This window comes from Rattus norvegicus, chromosome 8 (assembly GCF_021556685.1).
Source record: "Rattus norvegicus strain SHRSP/BbbUtx chromosome 8, alternate assembly SHRSP_T2T, whole genome shotgun sequence".
Taxonomy (NCBI): Eukaryota; Metazoa; Chordata; class Mammalia; order Rodentia; family Muridae; genus Rattus; species Rattus norvegicus.
This window is the reverse complement of record NC_141541.1, coordinates 126,576,353-126,594,253: the sequence shown is the minus strand read 5'-3', so window position 1 is coordinate 126,594,253 and position 17,901 is coordinate 126,576,353. Positions and strand designations below refer to the sequence as shown.

At 53.3% G+C, this 17,901-nt stretch overlaps 1 protein-coding gene across 4 annotated transcripts in view; it reads right to left on the bottom strand.

The window, feature by feature from the left end:
• Dlec1 (DLEC1 cilia and flagella associated protein) overlaps positions 1 to 17,901 on the bottom strand; it is a 46,878-nt gene that overhangs the window by 7,243 nt on the left and 21,734 nt on the right. For all 4 annotated transcript variants that reach the window (XR_015626916.1, XM_087563439.1, XM_087563440.1 and 1 more), the window contains 18 exon segments: positions 17,803 to 17,895; positions 17,126 to 17,216; positions 16,265 to 16,427; positions 14,924 to 15,116; positions 14,151 to 14,209; positions 13,647 to 13,815; positions 13,115 to 13,208; positions 12,822 to 12,952; positions 12,543 to 12,701; positions 11,127 to 11,266; positions 5,823 to 5,976; positions 5,305 to 5,415; positions 3,839 to 3,969; positions 3,227 to 3,403; positions 3,002 to 3,072; positions 2,477 to 2,628; positions 1,860 to 1,978; positions 1,330 to 1,400 (listed from right to left, as the gene is read on the bottom strand). Coding sequence is in view for 3 of the 4 variants with exons in the window: in XM_087563439.1 (XP_087419565.1) it covers positions 1,330 to 1,400; positions 1,860 to 1,978; positions 2,477 to 2,628; positions 3,002 to 3,072; positions 3,227 to 3,403; positions 3,839 to 3,969; positions 5,305 to 5,415; positions 5,823 to 5,976; positions 11,127 to 11,266; positions 12,543 to 12,701; positions 12,822 to 12,952; positions 13,115 to 13,208; positions 13,647 to 13,815; positions 14,151 to 14,209; positions 14,924 to 15,116; positions 16,265 to 16,427; positions 17,126 to 17,216; positions 17,803 to 17,895 (2,278 nt within the window). In the remaining variant the exon portion in view is untranslated.

The window sequence follows — 17,901 nt, the reverse complement described above, 5'->3', positions numbered from 1 at the left end:
GTCAGGGACCCCCATATCCTGAGTCCAGAGGTCTAGAACACTGTGAGAGGTCTTGAGTGGAGAGGAAGCCACAAGGGAGAGTGGAAGCCAGAGAGAACGCTCAGAGGACAGCTGGGCTCATGATATACGCAGGTCTGTGGTCCCAGCTACTTGGGACGAGGAGGCAAGAGGATCCCAGGTTCAAGTCTGTCCTGAGTGGGTTCAAGAGCAGCACTGGCAACTTAGTGAGACCATGTCACCAAATGAAGAGAGAGAGAATGTCAGGGAGACCACCATGGGCCCAACGGAACAATGGTCAGCTGACTTCCTACAACCTCACTGCCAACCGTAAAACCCCACAGATAGGGTCGTCTCGAGACTGTTGTTTACCAAACCCACACCTAACAGGAGGGGACAGCCTGCCAAAAACTGTCTTCTGCCCTCCACGCTCCTCTGTCACGCATGACCCTCTTCACACATAAATAAACGTGATTTTAAAACTTAAAAACAAGTAAACAAAAAGTCACATCGAAGTGTTGGTGAGTCAGTGACACTCAGAGATGCCCAGGGTAGTGGTGTTAATACGAGGCAAGGGGAGCCCAAAGACTGACGGCACTGAGGGGCCAACTAGGGACAGTCAAGGTGGTGAGGAGAGAAGATGCACGGAAGTATATCAAATAAGGCAACTGAAAATACAACACAACTGCTGTGAACTCCAGGAGGACCGGATTTCAACACACAGTGAGTGTGAGGACAGAAACAACCTCAGAAACATGCTGGTCCCACAGGGCGCAGACCCCAGAGCCCTGCTGCTCACCGCTGGCCGTGCCTTCCTCGGAATGGCCCAGATTGTTTAAACCTCTGGTTTTTGGGTTGACCATAAACTCTTCCTTAAATCGCCAAATGCTGCCCTTCCACCTCTCTGGCTTTACCAAAATGCAGCCCAAGTGCCCCCCCCACAACGAAGTCTAGAGGCTCCTCAAAGGCCCCCAGCACCTGGTCATGCGGCCATCGAGATGGAATACTTCCTGCCCCTCCCTCCATAAGACCCTTTGTCCTGTTCTCTCAGTATCCACGGCCCCTTGCCAAGCAACTGATGTGTGTGTAGCTCAGATACTGTTGGCTGAAGGAATGAGAAGGGGATGTGTCTGTCCCTGTGTCCCTGACATAGAGTCCTCAAGCAGGGGGAATGCCTCTCTTTCAACCCTGGCCTGGCACAGCCACCTTTCTGTTCTGGTTTGTCTCAAGAGCCATAGGCCGCTTGGACTCCTTGGGTCCTGCTCATGGCTGTCAGCTCCCTCAAGGCATGTTGGCTCCCTACCCCCTGGACCATCACATGAGTAAACTCACCACAGTGACTGGAGTTAAATAGGCGGAGACTTCTGGTGACTGTGTCTCCTCCAGAGATCTGGGTCCCAAACCTGGAGGGAAAGAGCAGCCTTAGCTAGCGCACTCCTTTATAGACTCTGTCACCTAGGGAGGCGGGGACGCTGTGTGGAACTCAGGTCAGAGAGGCACCAGCGATTTGTCCTTGTTCCAGTAACACCAATACCCAGGGCTGCAGAGAGTCACCCCTTTGCTCTGCCACTCTGCCTGGCTGGAGTCATCAGATAAATCCTGGTTGCTCTGTGTCAGCCCTGGGGTCTGGTGCTGCCTTGCCTCACACTCTGCCCACCCACCCCTCCAAAGCACTTGGGTGTCAGCCATGTCCCCTGAGGTTACTCTTCTCCAAGATGGCCCTGCCCTAGAGCCTCTTTATGGGTAGTTCGGGCAGCCCTAGGCCACCTGGAGAACCAGGAGCTGGCACGGGCGGCCCAGAGGGTTCTGGGGTGTGTGTGTGTGGCCATCGGGGATCAAAGACCAGGGCTGTGGTTGGGCACCTGGTGATAGGCTCCTTCTGGAATGGAGCCACACTGTAGCACGTATTCCTCAGGGTGCTGATAGGGCAGCCCACCACCGCCATGTACACTGGGATGACAGTTACTGGCAGGTTTCCTACCTGCAAACACACCAGCTCTTTGTGAGTGAGAGCCACTGCATTTCTGTCAGGCGAAACTTCCATTTGCCCAACTAGCCCGGGGTCCTCAGGACTCAGTTCCTGCTGGCCAGCCTCCCTCACACTTAGCCTAGGCTGCCCTTCCTTCCCCTCACAGCCCTGCTACCTCTACTCACCTAGTAGCCTCAGAGCCTCCACCCTCCTATAGACCCCTTTGTTCAAATTTCTGTATCTCTTAGTTTGGTAAAGGCCGTGTCTGTGGGAATAGACTGTCTTGCAAATGCTATGGTGCAGAGAAGTGGGTATTGGTGGGCGGCTGGGTAGCTGTTACTGCCTCGTTACTCCAAAGTGTTCTTTCCAGCCTGCCCTGTACAGCATGGAGATCCAGAAGGCTCTGCTATACAGGGGGACTCTCCGGGCAGCGTCCAGCAGCAACTGTGCTGGGAGTGGCTGCGGGCAGAGGAGACTAGCAACGGCGTGCCCGTGAGTGCATATCCTTACCGTGCAAAGGAGCTCATCCCAGTACTCGCCCCACATGTTGGCACAGCCTGTGATGTTAATACTCAGCTGCTGGTAGGCTCCCAACTTGCCCTGAGAGATGTGGGGAAAGAAAGCAGCTCCCTTCCTGTGAGACAACAGGCTCTCCACAAAGTCTGGGGAGGACAGAATGTGGAGGGTCAGGGCCCTGGACTGAGAGTGAGGGGCTAAATCCCCAGGGGTAGGGAGCCACTGCACAACCACTCCTCAGTCAGATGGCCATCTCAGGCTGCACGGCCACTCCTCAGCCCTCCTCTGAAGTCAAGCTGCTGCCAGCCCAAACCAAAACTATGTCCTATACATGACTCAGGCCCTGCAGGAGAAAGACTTGGCCATCTTGGGGATTTGGCTGAGGGATGCACTGGGAGGAGGGTCTCTGGTCCCCCTTTCTCTCCTTGGCAGGCGCTGGCCCACATCCTCAGAAGGCCAAGTCAAACCTGACCCTGGCCATGGTTTGGGCCCAACACGTGCCATGTTGGTGCCTCTTACCCAGCCTTTCCTTCTTGGCCATGTGCTCCTGGATGTGTGCTGACTTTAGCAGGGCAGGAGGTACATCAGGGCTTCACGGAGAGAGAGGAGAGTATCGAAGTGGTCAGTCCATCCCACCCTGAGCCATAGCCCGCGGCAGCCCTTCAAGCCACACGATGGCCCGGTGAGGAAAACCCGCTGCTGTGTGCACCCCAGGAAACATCCCAGGGAGAGGCTGAGACTCACACACTGGTCTTGTTGTCCAGGCTGTCCTGGGGACTCCCAAAGTACACAAACGTGAGGGAGAAAGGGGTGTGTATCGGGGAGCAGTTTGTCAGGATGATTTGTCGAATCACAGGGGTCCTCAGTGGCACCTTTGAACCGAAGTCCAAGCGTAGCTCTTCCTGTGAAGCACTGACAGCGCTGTCCAGTGCCACGGGCGGGCCCTGTGTTACCCCCATCCGTGCTCCCACTCAGAGAGCCACCCTGGGTGGGGTGGGGGAGCAGTCCTGAAACCCAACTTAATTCCTGATTCCCTCCTCATGGAGTGCCAGGCCCGAGGCCCTAGCTTCTCCCAATCCACAGTGCCAGAGGCGTACTCAAACTCTGCAAGTTGGCCCAGTGCGCTGAGAAAGGATCTTGTGAGAAGACCTGCAAAGGCCTCTCTATCATCCCCTGCCTTGCACTGTGTATGGACACACCAGACAGGGTGGGGTGGAAGGGTTTCTGTTGAGATAGTGAGGCCTCTGACAACTTGGGAGCCTTCTCCCTGCTGTGGGAGCTCGCTTGGGAGGGGTGGGGGCTGGTACCATTGTGCAGTGCCAGCCCTCCACGTGGCTTCCCGTACCAGGGACTCACCTTCCACCAGATTCCACCACGGAGATGGTGATGGTCACCTGCAGTCCCAGAGGCTTCCCAGAGATGCCCAGGGCCAGCGGCTCCTCCATGCCAGACACATGACAAGGGAGAACCAGATCGGTCAGCGTTTCCTGAAGGAAGTTGATTCACGAGTCAGCTTCGGGGCTGGGGCATCACAAGATGAGCCATGGGTAAACTCAACATGAAGGCCTTGGCTTCTCCCTAAGGGTGGGCCTTCAGAGCCTACAGTGGGCCATCCTGCCAGCCCAGACAAGCCCCGTAGAGGCTGACGTGCCTTCTGGGGTCATGGATATATGTGTCTGCCCTGTATATATCTGCATGTATCCATGGGAAGGCATGATGGCTTGCCTTTGCTGTCAACCTGATGGGGTCTAAAATCACCATAGCAACAGATGTTTCAGAATGCCTGAGAGGGAGACGGGGCCAACCAAGGTGGGAAGATCCATCTGAAATGTGGGCATCCACAGGAGAAAGTCCTAGAGAAACTGTAAGGGACTGAGCTGGGCATCAGCGTTCCTCTCTGCTCCCTGTTTGCAAATGTGATGTGACCAAGCTTCCCCACCGCAATGCTCTGCAACCTCAAACTATGAGCCAGGAAAACAAGCTCCTCCTTCCTTAAGATGCTTTTGCCTCAACGGGGAGGGAAGAACTAAAGCAGGAGGGTCCTCAGAGCGGTTTCCAGAGAGGGGAGCAGAGAACCGTACTCGGTCTTTGATGGGCAGCAGGAAGGTGTTCTGGGCTAGGCCTGGGCCTATGTGTCTGGAATCCTGGCACCCGGGAAGGCTCGTTGGCCCCACGTCTGCCATCGAGGAGTGGGGAGTTGAGCCTCTGAGTATCTGAAAGCTGACGTCTGACCTCCGTATGCAGTGGTGTGTGTGCACACACTCTTGTATGCATACTCACAAAAATCAAACAAAGTGATAGAAAGAAAAATTAAACCCTTCACTTTTCAAAGAGTTGAGGATGTTTCTCTTCCCAGAAGATGCGAAAAGAGATGGTCAGCAACACCCAAGCACTGAGCATGTCCCACTGTGGTGGCATCGCTCTGGATGCTCCAGGGAGAATCCATGCCTCTCCTGGGGAGATGCTAGCCATCTGTGAGCCTCTCTCTGCAGCGCCCACGACAGTGCTTCCCTTGAACAATGGCTTTGCCCGGGGCACAGCTGGACAATTGGGCTGTGTGAGGTCACGGAGAGTTTCGTGGAGAAAGCAAGGACGGTGACTGTGGTCAGTGTGTCTCGGGGCACAGCTCAGCCTCCATCGGGCTCTCTAGCCTTGTGGCCTCCAACAGGGTCCAGAGTGAAAGGAAGAACATTCCATGGCCTGGCCACTCATGAGGAGGATCAGGAGCAGGGAGTGTGGTCAGCCTCCCAGGAAGCACGGGTACCAGTGGCTAAACAGGATACCTTCCCAGACACTAGACACTCCCCGGCTGCCTTTCTCACCTCTGTGTGGGCTGTCAACTCCAAGTTGAGCTGCAGCTCTTCACTGGGGCCCAGTAGGCCACGTTTGGGAGAGACTGTCATTTTGCACAAGGCTGCTTGAGCACCCAGGAGCTGGAAGACACAGGACGGGATTATTGTCTTGTGAGGCTAGCAGTGGGAGCAGGGTCTACATGGACTGCTAACCCAGCGAGCTGAACAGGGCTGGGTGCTTCAACAATGACAACAACAACAACAATAATAATAATAACCACTACCACTATCTCCACAACCACAACCACAGCCACCACCACCACACAGAGCCTTCTCTCCTCCCCAAGCCTGGGTAGACTCCGCCATGGATTTTCCTGGGAACGAGAATTAGGTGAAAGGTCAGGCAAGAGCAACTGCTCCTTATGGTGAATGGCGAAGAGAACAACAGGCTTTGGGAGGGAGGGCGGCTGAACATTTATTCTGGAGGGCGCCCATTCAGGGGGCGGGGCCACACACATCCAGGCTGCTGCTCCTTAAGGCTCAGTCACCTTGCCCCAGTGGAACCGGGTGGGCAGGAGTGTGCCATTGATAAGCATGGTCTTTGACTTCGCGGGCACACCCAGGTAGAGGTTGCTGAACTCCACGTGGCTGTTCTGCAGGTACACGTGAGGCTGCTGTACTTCTGCATACACAGGAAGGTAACTGAAACACAGCGAATCAATGGCACGTGGATCAGAAGAGGAGGAAAGAAAACTCTCCCATCTTATAAGGTGGCATGAGGGTGTCTTGCAGAAAGCCCTGAGGAATCTATTAATATAAGAGAGAGAGAGAGAGAGAGAGAGAGAGAGAGAGAGAGAGAGAGAGAGAGAGAGAGAAACAGAAGCCAAACCAAACCAAACTGCCACAACCATCAATAAAACAGTTAGGGTCAGTGTGCACATTTACAATTCCGGAGGCAGAGACAGGTGGATCACTGTGAGTTCACAGCATAGGGAGTTTCAGGCCAGCTGGGGCTGCACGGTGAGACCCTGCCTCCAGAAAACCAAAAGCAACAAAAAACAAACAGAATTCCTAAAGCCAAGTTTGTCACAGCTGCAGCAACAATACAAGATCATCAGTCAAAATATAACCATGTTCTAATACTTTAACTTGAGCATGGAGAAACAAAATATTTAAATTTCAAATCCACTCAAAGTTGAAACATGAGAAAACTTAAGGATACTCTGGGCTTATTTCAGAATGGTTACCTATCTCTTCTTGTCCCTATTCAAAGGAAAACATTCTTCTCCTGTCGTTACCACAATAATTGAGGCTCCCCTGTCCTAGTTAGCTTTGATTGTCAATTGGACATGGCCTAGTCACCTGACAAGGGAGTCTCAGTTGAGGGATTGTCCAGATCAGATTGGCCCTGTGGGCGTGTCTAGGGAGAGGGGGGACTGTCTGAATTGTAACTGAAGCAGGAGGGCTCAGCCCACTGTGGGCGGCACCATTCCCTATGCAGGTGGTCCTGAGCTGTATAAAAAAGTTAGCTGAGCATGAGCCTGAGAGGGAGCCAGTCAAGTTCCTCCATGGTTCCTGCCGCTAGTTCCTGCCCAGACTTCCCTCAGTGATGTGTTATGACCTGGAAGTGTAAGCAAAATAAATCCTTTCTCTAAGCTGATTTTGGAGTGTTTTCAGTGTTTTTCACAACAACACAATGTAAACTACGGTCTTGAGTCTTATCCTAATCAACATTCAGCCTCCAAAATCTGTTGAAGCTACTGAGTGTTCCTTCTATGACTGGTTGCAACTTTTTCTGCTTCAGGAAAGCTGACCTGCTTTCGCGTTTGCCTGTCTCCCTGGGATTTGGGTGGTACTCTGTGTCATGTCCTCAATTCACTGGTGGATGTAAAGAGGTTTGCTTTTGTTTGCTCTTCCCCCACCTTGTTATGAGGCAGGAGCTTGATGGACAAGTGCTCTGTGTGTCTTAATGGCAGAGGCATTTTGTAGTCTGATTAACCTCTATGATGAGCTGATGTAGGAAGCAAAGGAGATCATCCTAGAGATCCCAGATGGGCCTGTCAATCATCTGAGGGGCCTCAGAACCAAGAGCCTGGGACTGTCTGGCCAGCTATACTCAGGCAAGAAATTATATATACGCGCACACATAATACATATATGCAAATATATAGTTTGTATATTATATTATATAATATACAACATGTAGTACGTATACACTCTATAGTATATATTACATAACACATTGTCTTGCTAAGTATCTTGGGCAGTGCTTAAATTCATACTATTCCTGTTCCAACTGCCTGAGTGCTGGTATTACAGGCATGTACTATGTCTGGCTAAAACATAGTCTTGTATGTGTGTGTGTGCGTATGTGTGTGCGTGTGTGTGCGAGAGTGTAGGCCAGAGATGAATGCCAATGTTGGGTGTCCTCCTGAGATGCCATCTACCTTATTTTTTGAGACAGGGTCCAGCTAAGCTGGTGAGTGAGAGCTGGGGCTCTGACTGTCTGTGCCTCCCCCATGTTGAGGTCACACACACACACACACACACACACACGCATGCACACGCATACACAGCTATGGCTGGCTACTTATGTGGATGCTGGATCCAAGTTCCAGTGTGTGTGCTTTCACACCAAGCACGTCATTAACTTAGCCATCTCCCAACCCCCAAAATTATTTTAATAAATACGTTGTTGCTCTATCTCTCTGGTGGGGTCTGGACTGCCACAATACTATAAAAAATCCTTATAAATATAAAAGATGAAATAGACTTATTTTTCCCTGTAACTCATTTCTTTTGTCTGACTTAACCGAGACCTACAAAAGCCAGTAATGAAATCTGCGCTGATGCCCGGTGTCCACTGCCCAGAAGCTGAATTAAATAGGAAATGGACAACTCGACCAGCATGGTTGGAGACCTCAATATCATACTTTTAAGAATGAACAGAACGCCACTTAATGTTTGGCTGTGGGTGTCGGGAGGAAGGATGTTGAGAGACTGAGGGGTCAAGGGCGCCAGGGGAACACAGAATCAACTAAGCAGGGTTTATAGGGGCTCAGAGACTGAAGCAGTCATGGCGCCTGCATGGATCCAGGCTAGGTCCTTGCACACACATTATGGCTGCAGAGTTGGTGTTTTGTTGAACCCTAACAGTGGGAGCGGGGAGTGTCTCTGACTCTCTTCCTTCCACTTTGCTGCTTTGCCCTGCCTCGATGTCTTATTGTAACTTGGTCATGCTCAGTGGACATCCTGGGATGCCTGCTGTTTTCTGAAGGGAAATGGAGGAGGAGTGGATCTGCGGGAAAGGGGAGGGATGAGGGGCACTGGGAGGAGTGGAAGTGGGGAGGAGCTTCAATCAGGATGTGATATACAGAAAGAAAGAAAAAGAATGAATGAACAGAACTAAGATATACAATGAAATGGAAGGCTTGAACACCCTTACACCACAGCCAAACTAACACACCCACAAAACCCCTACACCCCAGCCAGAATCACACACACACATACACACACACACACACACACACACACACACACACACACACACACACCCTTACGCACCAGCCAGACTAACATACCCATAACACCCTTACACACCAGCCAGACTAACAGACACACATACAGCATGGAGGTGTAGTGGGAAGTTAGCAGAGCTGGTGTCTCTGGCATGACTTCCTGAGCGATGGCACCTAGACTTTGAAGCAGCCTTTTGTAAATAATCAATGATTGACTGTTATCTGAGGTTTATGGAGTTGCTTTTTCTGTCTTGTATGGCTGAGAATTGCTTAGGTAATGGCTCCTTCAGACAACGCCTAGATCAGATAAGAGGTTTTGGTATTTGAAGACTGACTTGCTAACAGTGCCTCTGTGGAGCAAGAAGAGGCCTCTGCAAAATGGTTTGCAGTTCAGTTCATCAGAGCTGACCCCTGTGTGGGTCCGTGTTCCTGTGAACACCGCTTGGGCAGATCAAACAGGAGGTGCTAGGCTATGAGTGTAGCCTAAGATGGGGGGTCCCAGACCAGGTGAGAAATGGTTCAGGGTGGGGCTGAAGCTGGGGTTCCCAAACTCTCAGACAATCAGATACTCAGGGAACCTTGAGGAGTCAGGAACGGGGTGTGGGGGATCTGGCTTAGCTCAGGGGTGAGTGTCCGGAGTGCACAGGGGCCTTCTGCAGGAGACTTAGGTTGCTTGGCTGACGAAGGTTTTCCTCCATGGTAGTTCTTGATGAGAGAGACAGTCCCTACTTGTCCAAGCTGTTTGTTGGTAGTGGAAAATGGATGCCTATGACTTACTCAGGGTGGACTGGAGATTAAACAGCTTTTGCAGAAAGGATGTCTGAGAAGAAAAGCTAATTGGCTAAACACTCAGGGCTGGCCCATCTGGATACCTCATTAGCATGGGAAACTGTGCTACGTGACTAGTGGCCACAATCCTCATGTGGGCTGTCCTGGTCACGTGCTCCAGGACAGGAAGCGGGTCGGGAGTGGATGAAACACCTACCCTTCTCAGACGTGGTAACTCAGAAACTGGGGTTTCTGAATCTGCTCAACCTTCCTAGTTTTTGTCTGGTAACTCGGTCCCACTTGCCCCGCAGCCCTGCTGGTAGCAAAGGCCACCTATATCCTGCAGTGTCTCTCCTTCTGATCGTATTTTCGACCATTCTGTGGATTGGCTTCTCTTGATAGTGTCATTAAAGTAGAAAAATGTCTACCTTCGTTAGGTTCAACATACTAAGTTCTCTCCTCTTGTCAGTATTCTGAGTTATGCCAGATGATCAGAAGGACAAAAAGCAACACGCTCTCTACCCAGCCCTGGTGGCAGAAAGGGAGTCAGAAAGGGAGGCAGGGAAGGGCGAAGAGGAAGGATCAAAATCCTTTCTTTAGAGGAATTAGGGGAGTGGTAGAGTTAGAGAAAGTGGCTTAGTTTGTGTTTGTGTTGAGTGGTAGTTATTAATGGGAGGCAGTGAGTTTGGTGGGGGGCTTGCAAACTTTTCTTTATGTACATGAGAAAACTTCTACTGCAAAACCGAGAAGAGGGGGGTGAGGGAGAAGGGGGAGGGGCGTCAGGGGAAAGGCACACTGCCTTCCAAGCCTCCAGAATACAACAGTGTTTGCACAGTTTAATGTTGTTAGCATATCATCTAAGCTCCGCCCAACAGTTACCCAACAACGGCCAGGTACAAGCCCCCTGTCCCCCTCTCCCTTCTCCTCCCCTCTCTCCCTTCATCTTTCTTCTCCCTCTCCCTCTCTCCCTCTCCCTCATCTCCCTCCCTCTTTCTCCCACATGTCCCCAGCCAGCCTTTTCCCTTCTCCCTCTCTTTCTCTCTCCTCTCTCTGTCTTTCTCTGTTCCCCTCCTTCCTCTGCCTCTACCCCCTCTCCTCCAGGCCCCAAATAAACTTCCTTTTATATGAGGCCTGTCACATGGCTTGATTTTTCAGAGGGGACGGCTTTGGCAGGGGCCCCACGGCCCACACACATGCTCCCTTCTGCTGCTTTGCCACCACCACTGTTTCATAAAACAGGTCAAAAGTGCCCGTGATTATTTTGTGCCCATTCTCTGTGAGCTGGGGTGTTGCCAGTTCTCCGTTCTCCCTCTTACTGGGAAACAGCCTGAGGAAGCCAGAAGACCCTGGAACTGGAGTTACAGGCGGCTGTAACACTCCTGGTCTGGGTGCGGGTCATCAACCCTGGTCATCTGGGAGCACAGCGAGCACTCTTAACCCTGAGCCATTTCTCCAGCCCCGTTTCTGTAGTTTGAAATTCGGAAATATCTCTAGCTATAGTTGTACAACTATAAACACGGGTCGGAACCTGTCTGCTGTTGTCCTCCCTGTGGCACCCCGCCATACCTCCAGGGCCCGTTCTCCACTTCCAGCTCTAGAACTGTCTGCAGGCGCTGGCAATGGGAGGCCTCTAAGGTGATGGTCACCCTGCACTCCCCAAGAGGGGGAAGCTGGCCGCAGAAAGGGTCGATGTCCAAGGAGGATGCCTGAGGTCAATGCGGAGGATACCGTGAGAAGTGAGGCTGCAGAACTGAGGTGCTGCAGGTTGCCTGTGCCTGACCAGGGTTACCCCTCCCCCAAGCTGTCCCTGGAGCTCACAGGCATGGGACTAAGGGGAAGGCAAGCAAGTGTGGGACCGCAGCTGGGTGACAACGTTGGGAAAAAGAGAACAAAAACCGAGAGGTTCAGGCAAGGGGGTAGGTAAGACAGAGGATCCCTGGCACAGACTTAAGAGGTGGGAGCCAGAAGGAGGTAGCTAGGGTGGGAACAGGGGACTGAGAAGACGGAAGAGGAACAGGAGGGGAGCTTGGGTGCTCTGGAGGAGGAGCCCTGGGCAGGCCCAGGTCAACCTTGGACAACTTCAGCTGAGGCTAGCCCTCAGGTCCTCGGGTGAGCCCACTGGGGTGGGCAGAAGTTACAGAGAGAGGAAGGGTTTCCTCCTTGTACCTATCCTGGTATTCTCTCCCCCAACTGTCCCCTCACCCCTCCCCCGCCCCAGGATCTAGTCCCCCGTCAGCAAACCCACCCCTCCTCATACAAAAGGGAAAGAGCAGATAGATTATAAGAAACACCAAACACAGCATCCCAGAGTGCCTGCTCCGGGAAGGGACCTCTACCCCAACCCCTGTCCCTGATGAGGAGGGCATGTGTAGGACTGAGAAGCCTTGGGTCCTGAGCCCACATTGGTTAATGGAATGTCACTGGAAGGCTACACTAGAAAGGACATTCACTCAGTGAGACCAGGACAATGGGTATGAGGGCCACACTGCCTGGAGGTGTCTCACGATGATAAGGACTGACCCCACCCTAACCTCATCGGAGAAGGACCATGAACTTCTGACCCCTCTGGCTCAGAGGCTTTGCTGGGGATTGAAAGCAGCTAACAGCTCACATCCCCAAACTTAAGTTTTCTTAGCAGAGCCCTCAGGTTTGAGCTGCCAGCCGCCACCTGGTGGCAGGTACTCAAACTGCAACCACATTTTCTGGGCGAGCTTGCAGAGGTGGTTACCTTGGCCCTTCCTGTTGGAATTGCCTATTTAAATCTGGACTCGGGCTGCTTCTAAGAAGAACCCCCACACCACCTTCTTCTGCATCCAGTGTTTGGAAAGGGGGACAGGAAACGCCTGCGGAATTGGGGTTGGGGATGAATTCCACCCTGGAGACTGCTGCCGCCTCAGAGCAAGGATCCCACTTCAGACAAGAGCCAAAGGTGAGTGTCCCGTGGGGAGAGTGCATCGCGGGAGACTGCAGGCTCCCACTTACATCCTCATGCCTCTCTGCCAGGCAGCCCGGGCTCTCCTTCAAGTGCCACACAGCGGAGAGCTGGCTGATGTTCCGGACCTGGATGGAGATCGAAGCCTTCTTTCCCAGGCGAAGCAGACCGAACTGAAGGGCTGGGACATCGATGACCACCACGGGTCCCTGGAACACCAGAGGGGCATGTCACTGCCCGCCAGGGGAAGAGGCTGGGTCCTGACTCACTCCCCTCTCCCAACTTCTCCAGGCATGGCCAGCTGCCCAGTTCCCACCCACACACAGCACCTTAAATGTGGCCTCGATGTGGAGCACCACCGGGCAGGGTGAGTCTTTGATTTCACACTCCAGGTCCTGGATGGTTGGGCCAGGTACACCACCGGTTAGGTTTAACTCAAAATCTTCGACCTCGTTGGGCTCTGGGGAGGAAGAGGACATCCATCGAGGTGGAGATCAGAGGAGGGGGACGATTTCCTTCCAGGCCAAGGCTGGATTTGGCCACAGGACATCCAGGGTCTTGTACAGGTTGGTTCCCCTGCACCCAGCCCTAGGCAGGCCACGCCCTCCTACAGGCGAACTACCTATCACCCCAGTGCAGGGCGTCACCTCCACGATGTGACAGTCGCTGACCTTGCCCCACATGTATCTGATGGGTGACTTGCTGTTGTTCCACATCTGAAAGACACACGCCAGTCCAGGCACACGCCAGTCCAGGCCGCCTGGGTCCTGCCCTTCCGTATCAAATCAGAACCTGCTGAAGGACGGTCGGGCCATGGGCTCCCAAGGGATCGTATGATGTTCCTCTAGTTGCTGACTGCCTGAAGCCCCAGGCCTCCCTCCCAAGAGGCTCCTTCCCTTCGTGTTGTAGGCATACAGTGCTGCCTCCTGCCGAAGGCCCAGGAAAGAGTTCTACAACCCTGACCTCAGGAGATTCTGGGACACTGATAAGGTAAGTCAGACGAGCCTGGCGTGGGAGTTTGGGCCACCATAAGCGGGGGCCCCTCGGACAGGACCAGGCTCCGAGTTGTGACCTATTGACCTCTATCAGCACTACACTTACACCTAAGTACAGCATCACCTGGGCCAGCCGAAGCTGGTGAGAGGGTGCCTTACCTTAAAATCTTTCTTCACGGTGATGCCAACATAGCTCTCACCAGGGATGATGAGGGCATAGGGCTCTAGAAGAACCTGGAAGGGTTCTGCCAAGCCTTTCACCTCGATTTCCAGGACAATGACATCATCCACTGAGTAGGAGTAGTCCCCCAGGTTCTCCGCCCCTGAGCTGAACAGAACCCACAATGAGCCAAGAGTGAGCATGCCCCTGCCTCTGTCCCACTCATTTGGTCTTGTGGACAAAAAGTGCTCCCTCCCCCCCACCCCGCTCCCCGAACGCCCAAGCACACAGTCATGTGATAAAGCCTGCACCGTGACAGTGCAAAGTGACAGCAGATCAGCCAAGAGACCTGCTACCTCCGGGGACAGAGCACACCCCCCAGACTGGGCCCTGTGCACCGTGCTCCCTGGAGACCCACCTCTAGCCAGTGCTCTGTGCAGACCTCCCCAAAGCACCCAGGGGTGGCAGTGGGTCTCTCTCACCTAGGCTCATGCCCTACTCACCTCAAGGGCTCGGGGACAGCTTCTAGAACCATCTGCAGTACACTGTGGAAACACTTGAGCTGCAAGAGAAACTCAGTATGATAATCAGACTCCTCTTCCAGCCAGGCTGCCTGCCCGCAGAGACCTAGGGGACAGGGCAGGGATTCCTCTTTCCCGAGCCAGGGTGACAGAGGACTCTGAAAGATAGGCTATGCCCCAGGGTCCTCTCTCCACCTTAGGGAGAATGGGATCCCTACCAGGGCAGCAAAGAAAGCCCCAGCCCTCAAGTCGGATATTGGCTTCGATTGGCATCCTTGGTGTGTTTGAGGTACCGCCCTTTGCTATGTATGTCAAGCAGCCGAGGCATGCTGGCTCCAGGGGCAGCTGTGCCCCACTGAGGCTCAGATGTCTAACACCAGAACCCTGGCCCAGTCCTGTGGCCCTTGCTGCCGGCACTCGGTCAGAGCTCATGCCTTGCTCATGCCTAGGGTCTGCGGGCGATGGTGGAGATGGTTATGTGCTTTGATGTAGCTGAACTGTGAAAGTCACCAGGCCTGAGGGACAAGCACAGAGCTGTCCTTCAAGAGGGGCATGTGGTCAGAACCAAGAAGTGCACACCAGACCTGCATTCCAGCCCACGTGCCTCGTGCCTCGCCAAGCCCAGCTGCAGTTTCAGGATCTTTCAAGAACGTAGATGGGGGTTGTGGGAGGAAGACGGACACACACACACACACACACACACACACACACACACACACACACACACACACACTGTCCCTGGCTAATGAAATGACCTCATAAGGAGAAAAACTCAGGATGAACTCGTGGTCCGAGTGGGCCTGGAGGATGCCCTTCTCAGGAATGATGGAGAAGGCTGTTTCCCTGTCAGGGTGGCACTTGATGCTGTCCAAGCTGTGCGTCTCTCCAGGCATCAGAGGCTGCAGGTTGGGCTTCATGATCTGCCAGTGGAAGGCCAGCTCCACATGTCTGTGGGGGCAACCATGGGCACAACCGTTCAGTGGGCAGTGACCCAAGGCCGTGTCTTCCCCTCAAGGCTCTCTCTTGGGTGGATGCTTGACCTGCTCTATCCTAGGCGAGAAGGGACCAGATCAGGCTTCAAGCTCTTCCCACAGAGGGCAACTTGGGTAATGGCAGCAAGGGAGCCCAGGGTGCAGACCCCTACAGCCGCCACAGCAGCTGGAGACCACGATGAGTCCGGAGACATGGGCAATGAAAATGTCACACTCTGATTGTTACACTGGAGGAGTCCAGGCATCCCTAAATATCAGGGTTATTCTTCAAAGTGCTCCCCTCCACCTGAGCGTGTCTGGTTTTCCATGCCCACCACACTCTCACCTTCTGCCTCCAGCCATGGCTTGCTGGGGTGAGGCTGGATTCAGAAAGACCCACTAGCTATGAACAGAGACAGTGCCAGCTCTGTAGCACCGGAAGGGACGGGACTCAAGGTGTGCTGCTGGGGTGGGCGTGGGATGGAGGCGGGGCGGGGTGGGGTGGGGGTGGATGCCGGACCAGTCCCTCCACTCATGCCAAGTGACTGACTCCTGTGTCCTGGGGCAGCTCTGCCTGGAGGCTCACTCGGCTCAAGGCTGAGGAATGTGATGTTTGAAGAATGGCTGGGAAGGGGCCTCACAGCAAGGACTGAGCCTAAAGACCCAGCCTGGGATCTGGAAGGCGTACGGGCTGTGGACACAGGATGGCATCTCTGGACAATCGTGGACACACAAATACCACACACACACACACACACACACACACACACACACCTTACACATCACACAGACATACCTCACAGCCATACCTTATACATCACACACATCTTATACATCACACACACACACACACACACACCTTACACTCCTCACAGACCTCTCTCCTCTCACACACCTTACACAATACACACACACACACACACACACACACACACACACACACACACACGAAATAAATAGAAACAGCCACTCCCGTCTAACAGTTTCATGATTAGCAATGTGACTCAGGATCCTTCCGTCCTTCTGGATGCATTTTGGGTCACAACTCCCCCCGACTTAGAAACACTCTTGCCTCATGAGGAAGGGAACCATGGCTGTGTCAATCACGTGCCGAGGGCCACTCACGTAGCATTTCTGATGATGAGCTGCTTCCTTGCGATGGACTGGACGTTTTCAGGCTCAAAGCGGATAAAGTACTGGGCTGTCAAGTCTTTCAGCTCTCCTGGTTCTGGCTCACTTTTCCCACCAGAAACATAGATCAGATCCAAAGCCACCAGCTGCCCTGTCCCTGACGGAGGAGAGCAGCGAGGCTCATTAAGTATCACCAGGCTGATGTCGGCACCCTGTGGCCAAGGGCTGCCACAGGACCACTGTCACACCCCATGCAGCTGACCTTGTCCAGAGTCCCCAGAGCATGCAGAAAATGAAGTGGGCTTCGGGGACACATCCACACCCTCAGGTCTGGAGACTTTGACTTTGAGAGCCTTGCATGAAGCAGATGCTCAATTAATGATTACTAAGTGAGACTGGGCAGACACATGGAAGGGAGGGAGGGAGGGGAGGAAGGGAGGGAAGGAGGGAGGGAGGGAGGGAGAGAGGGAAGAAGGGAGAAAGGGAGGGAGAGAGGAAGGAAGGAAGGAAGGGAGGGAAGAAGGGAGGAAGAGGGAAGGAGGGGGGAAGGGAGGGAGGGAGAAAAGAAGGAAAAGGAAAAAACTGTGCACCTGTACAACTCAAAAAAAAAAAAAAAAAGCCCTAGAAGTCTAAGCAGTGCAAGCCACAGATGACCCTCAGAGTTAAAAGCGGACTCCAAGAGAAAGAACGAAAGATTTCACCTGTAACCTCGGCACTAGGGAAGTAGAGGCTCAGAAGTTGGAGGCAGTGACTCCCGGGCCCAGATCCCCACTCTCCCAGATGCCCCCCCCCCCCCCCCCCGCCGCAGGCACAGCATGCCACTGTGGAAAGCAGCTCCTGGAGCCACGCCCCCACCTACGACGACCACCTCCTTTGTCTGACAGTTGTCACACACGATGACGAAGGTCTCCTCTGCCTTCCCTAGGCCAGTAGGGAGAAATAAGACCTAGGGGAGAGGAAGGGTGTGTGTAACCCTCAGCGGTCTGCCCCTGCTGGCCTTCTTCCACCAGCACGGCCTCACCTGTGAAAGGTTCTGCAGACGCTGCAGGTAATGCCAGCTGCTGAGGAAACCGATTTGGAAAGATGAGCTTATGGGAGACATTTCAGGTTCAAACTGCAGTGCCCTGCATTGACTTTTTTTCTTTCTTTTTTTTTTTTTTTTGGTTCTTTTTTTTTTTTTGGAGCTGGGGACCGAACCCAGGGCCTTGCGCTTCCTAGGCAAGCGCTCTACCACTGAGCTAAATCCCCAACTCCATTGACTTTTTAAATTAATGAATCTAGCTAGTGCAGATGTGGAAGGGTGCACCACGGTGTGTGTTTGGAGGCCAGAGGACATCCTGTGGGAGTCATAAGACAGACATATGCATCACCCTGCATAACGCAAGCACATGCAACCGTCTAGAACCCACTGATGCTGTGACCTGGGTCAGAATAGTGTGGGAGGGAGTCATGAGAACACAGAGAAGGAGGTGATATGGGAATTCTGAGGAAGCCACCAAGGGTGAGCAGAAGGGACAGGTCTCATTACCCACCTCCAACAGTACGGCATACCCTGGGGCCAGCTCAAACACGGAAGGCATTATTCCAAAGGGAGGCTGCTCCACAAAGCCAGTGGTTGCAACAGCCTTAAA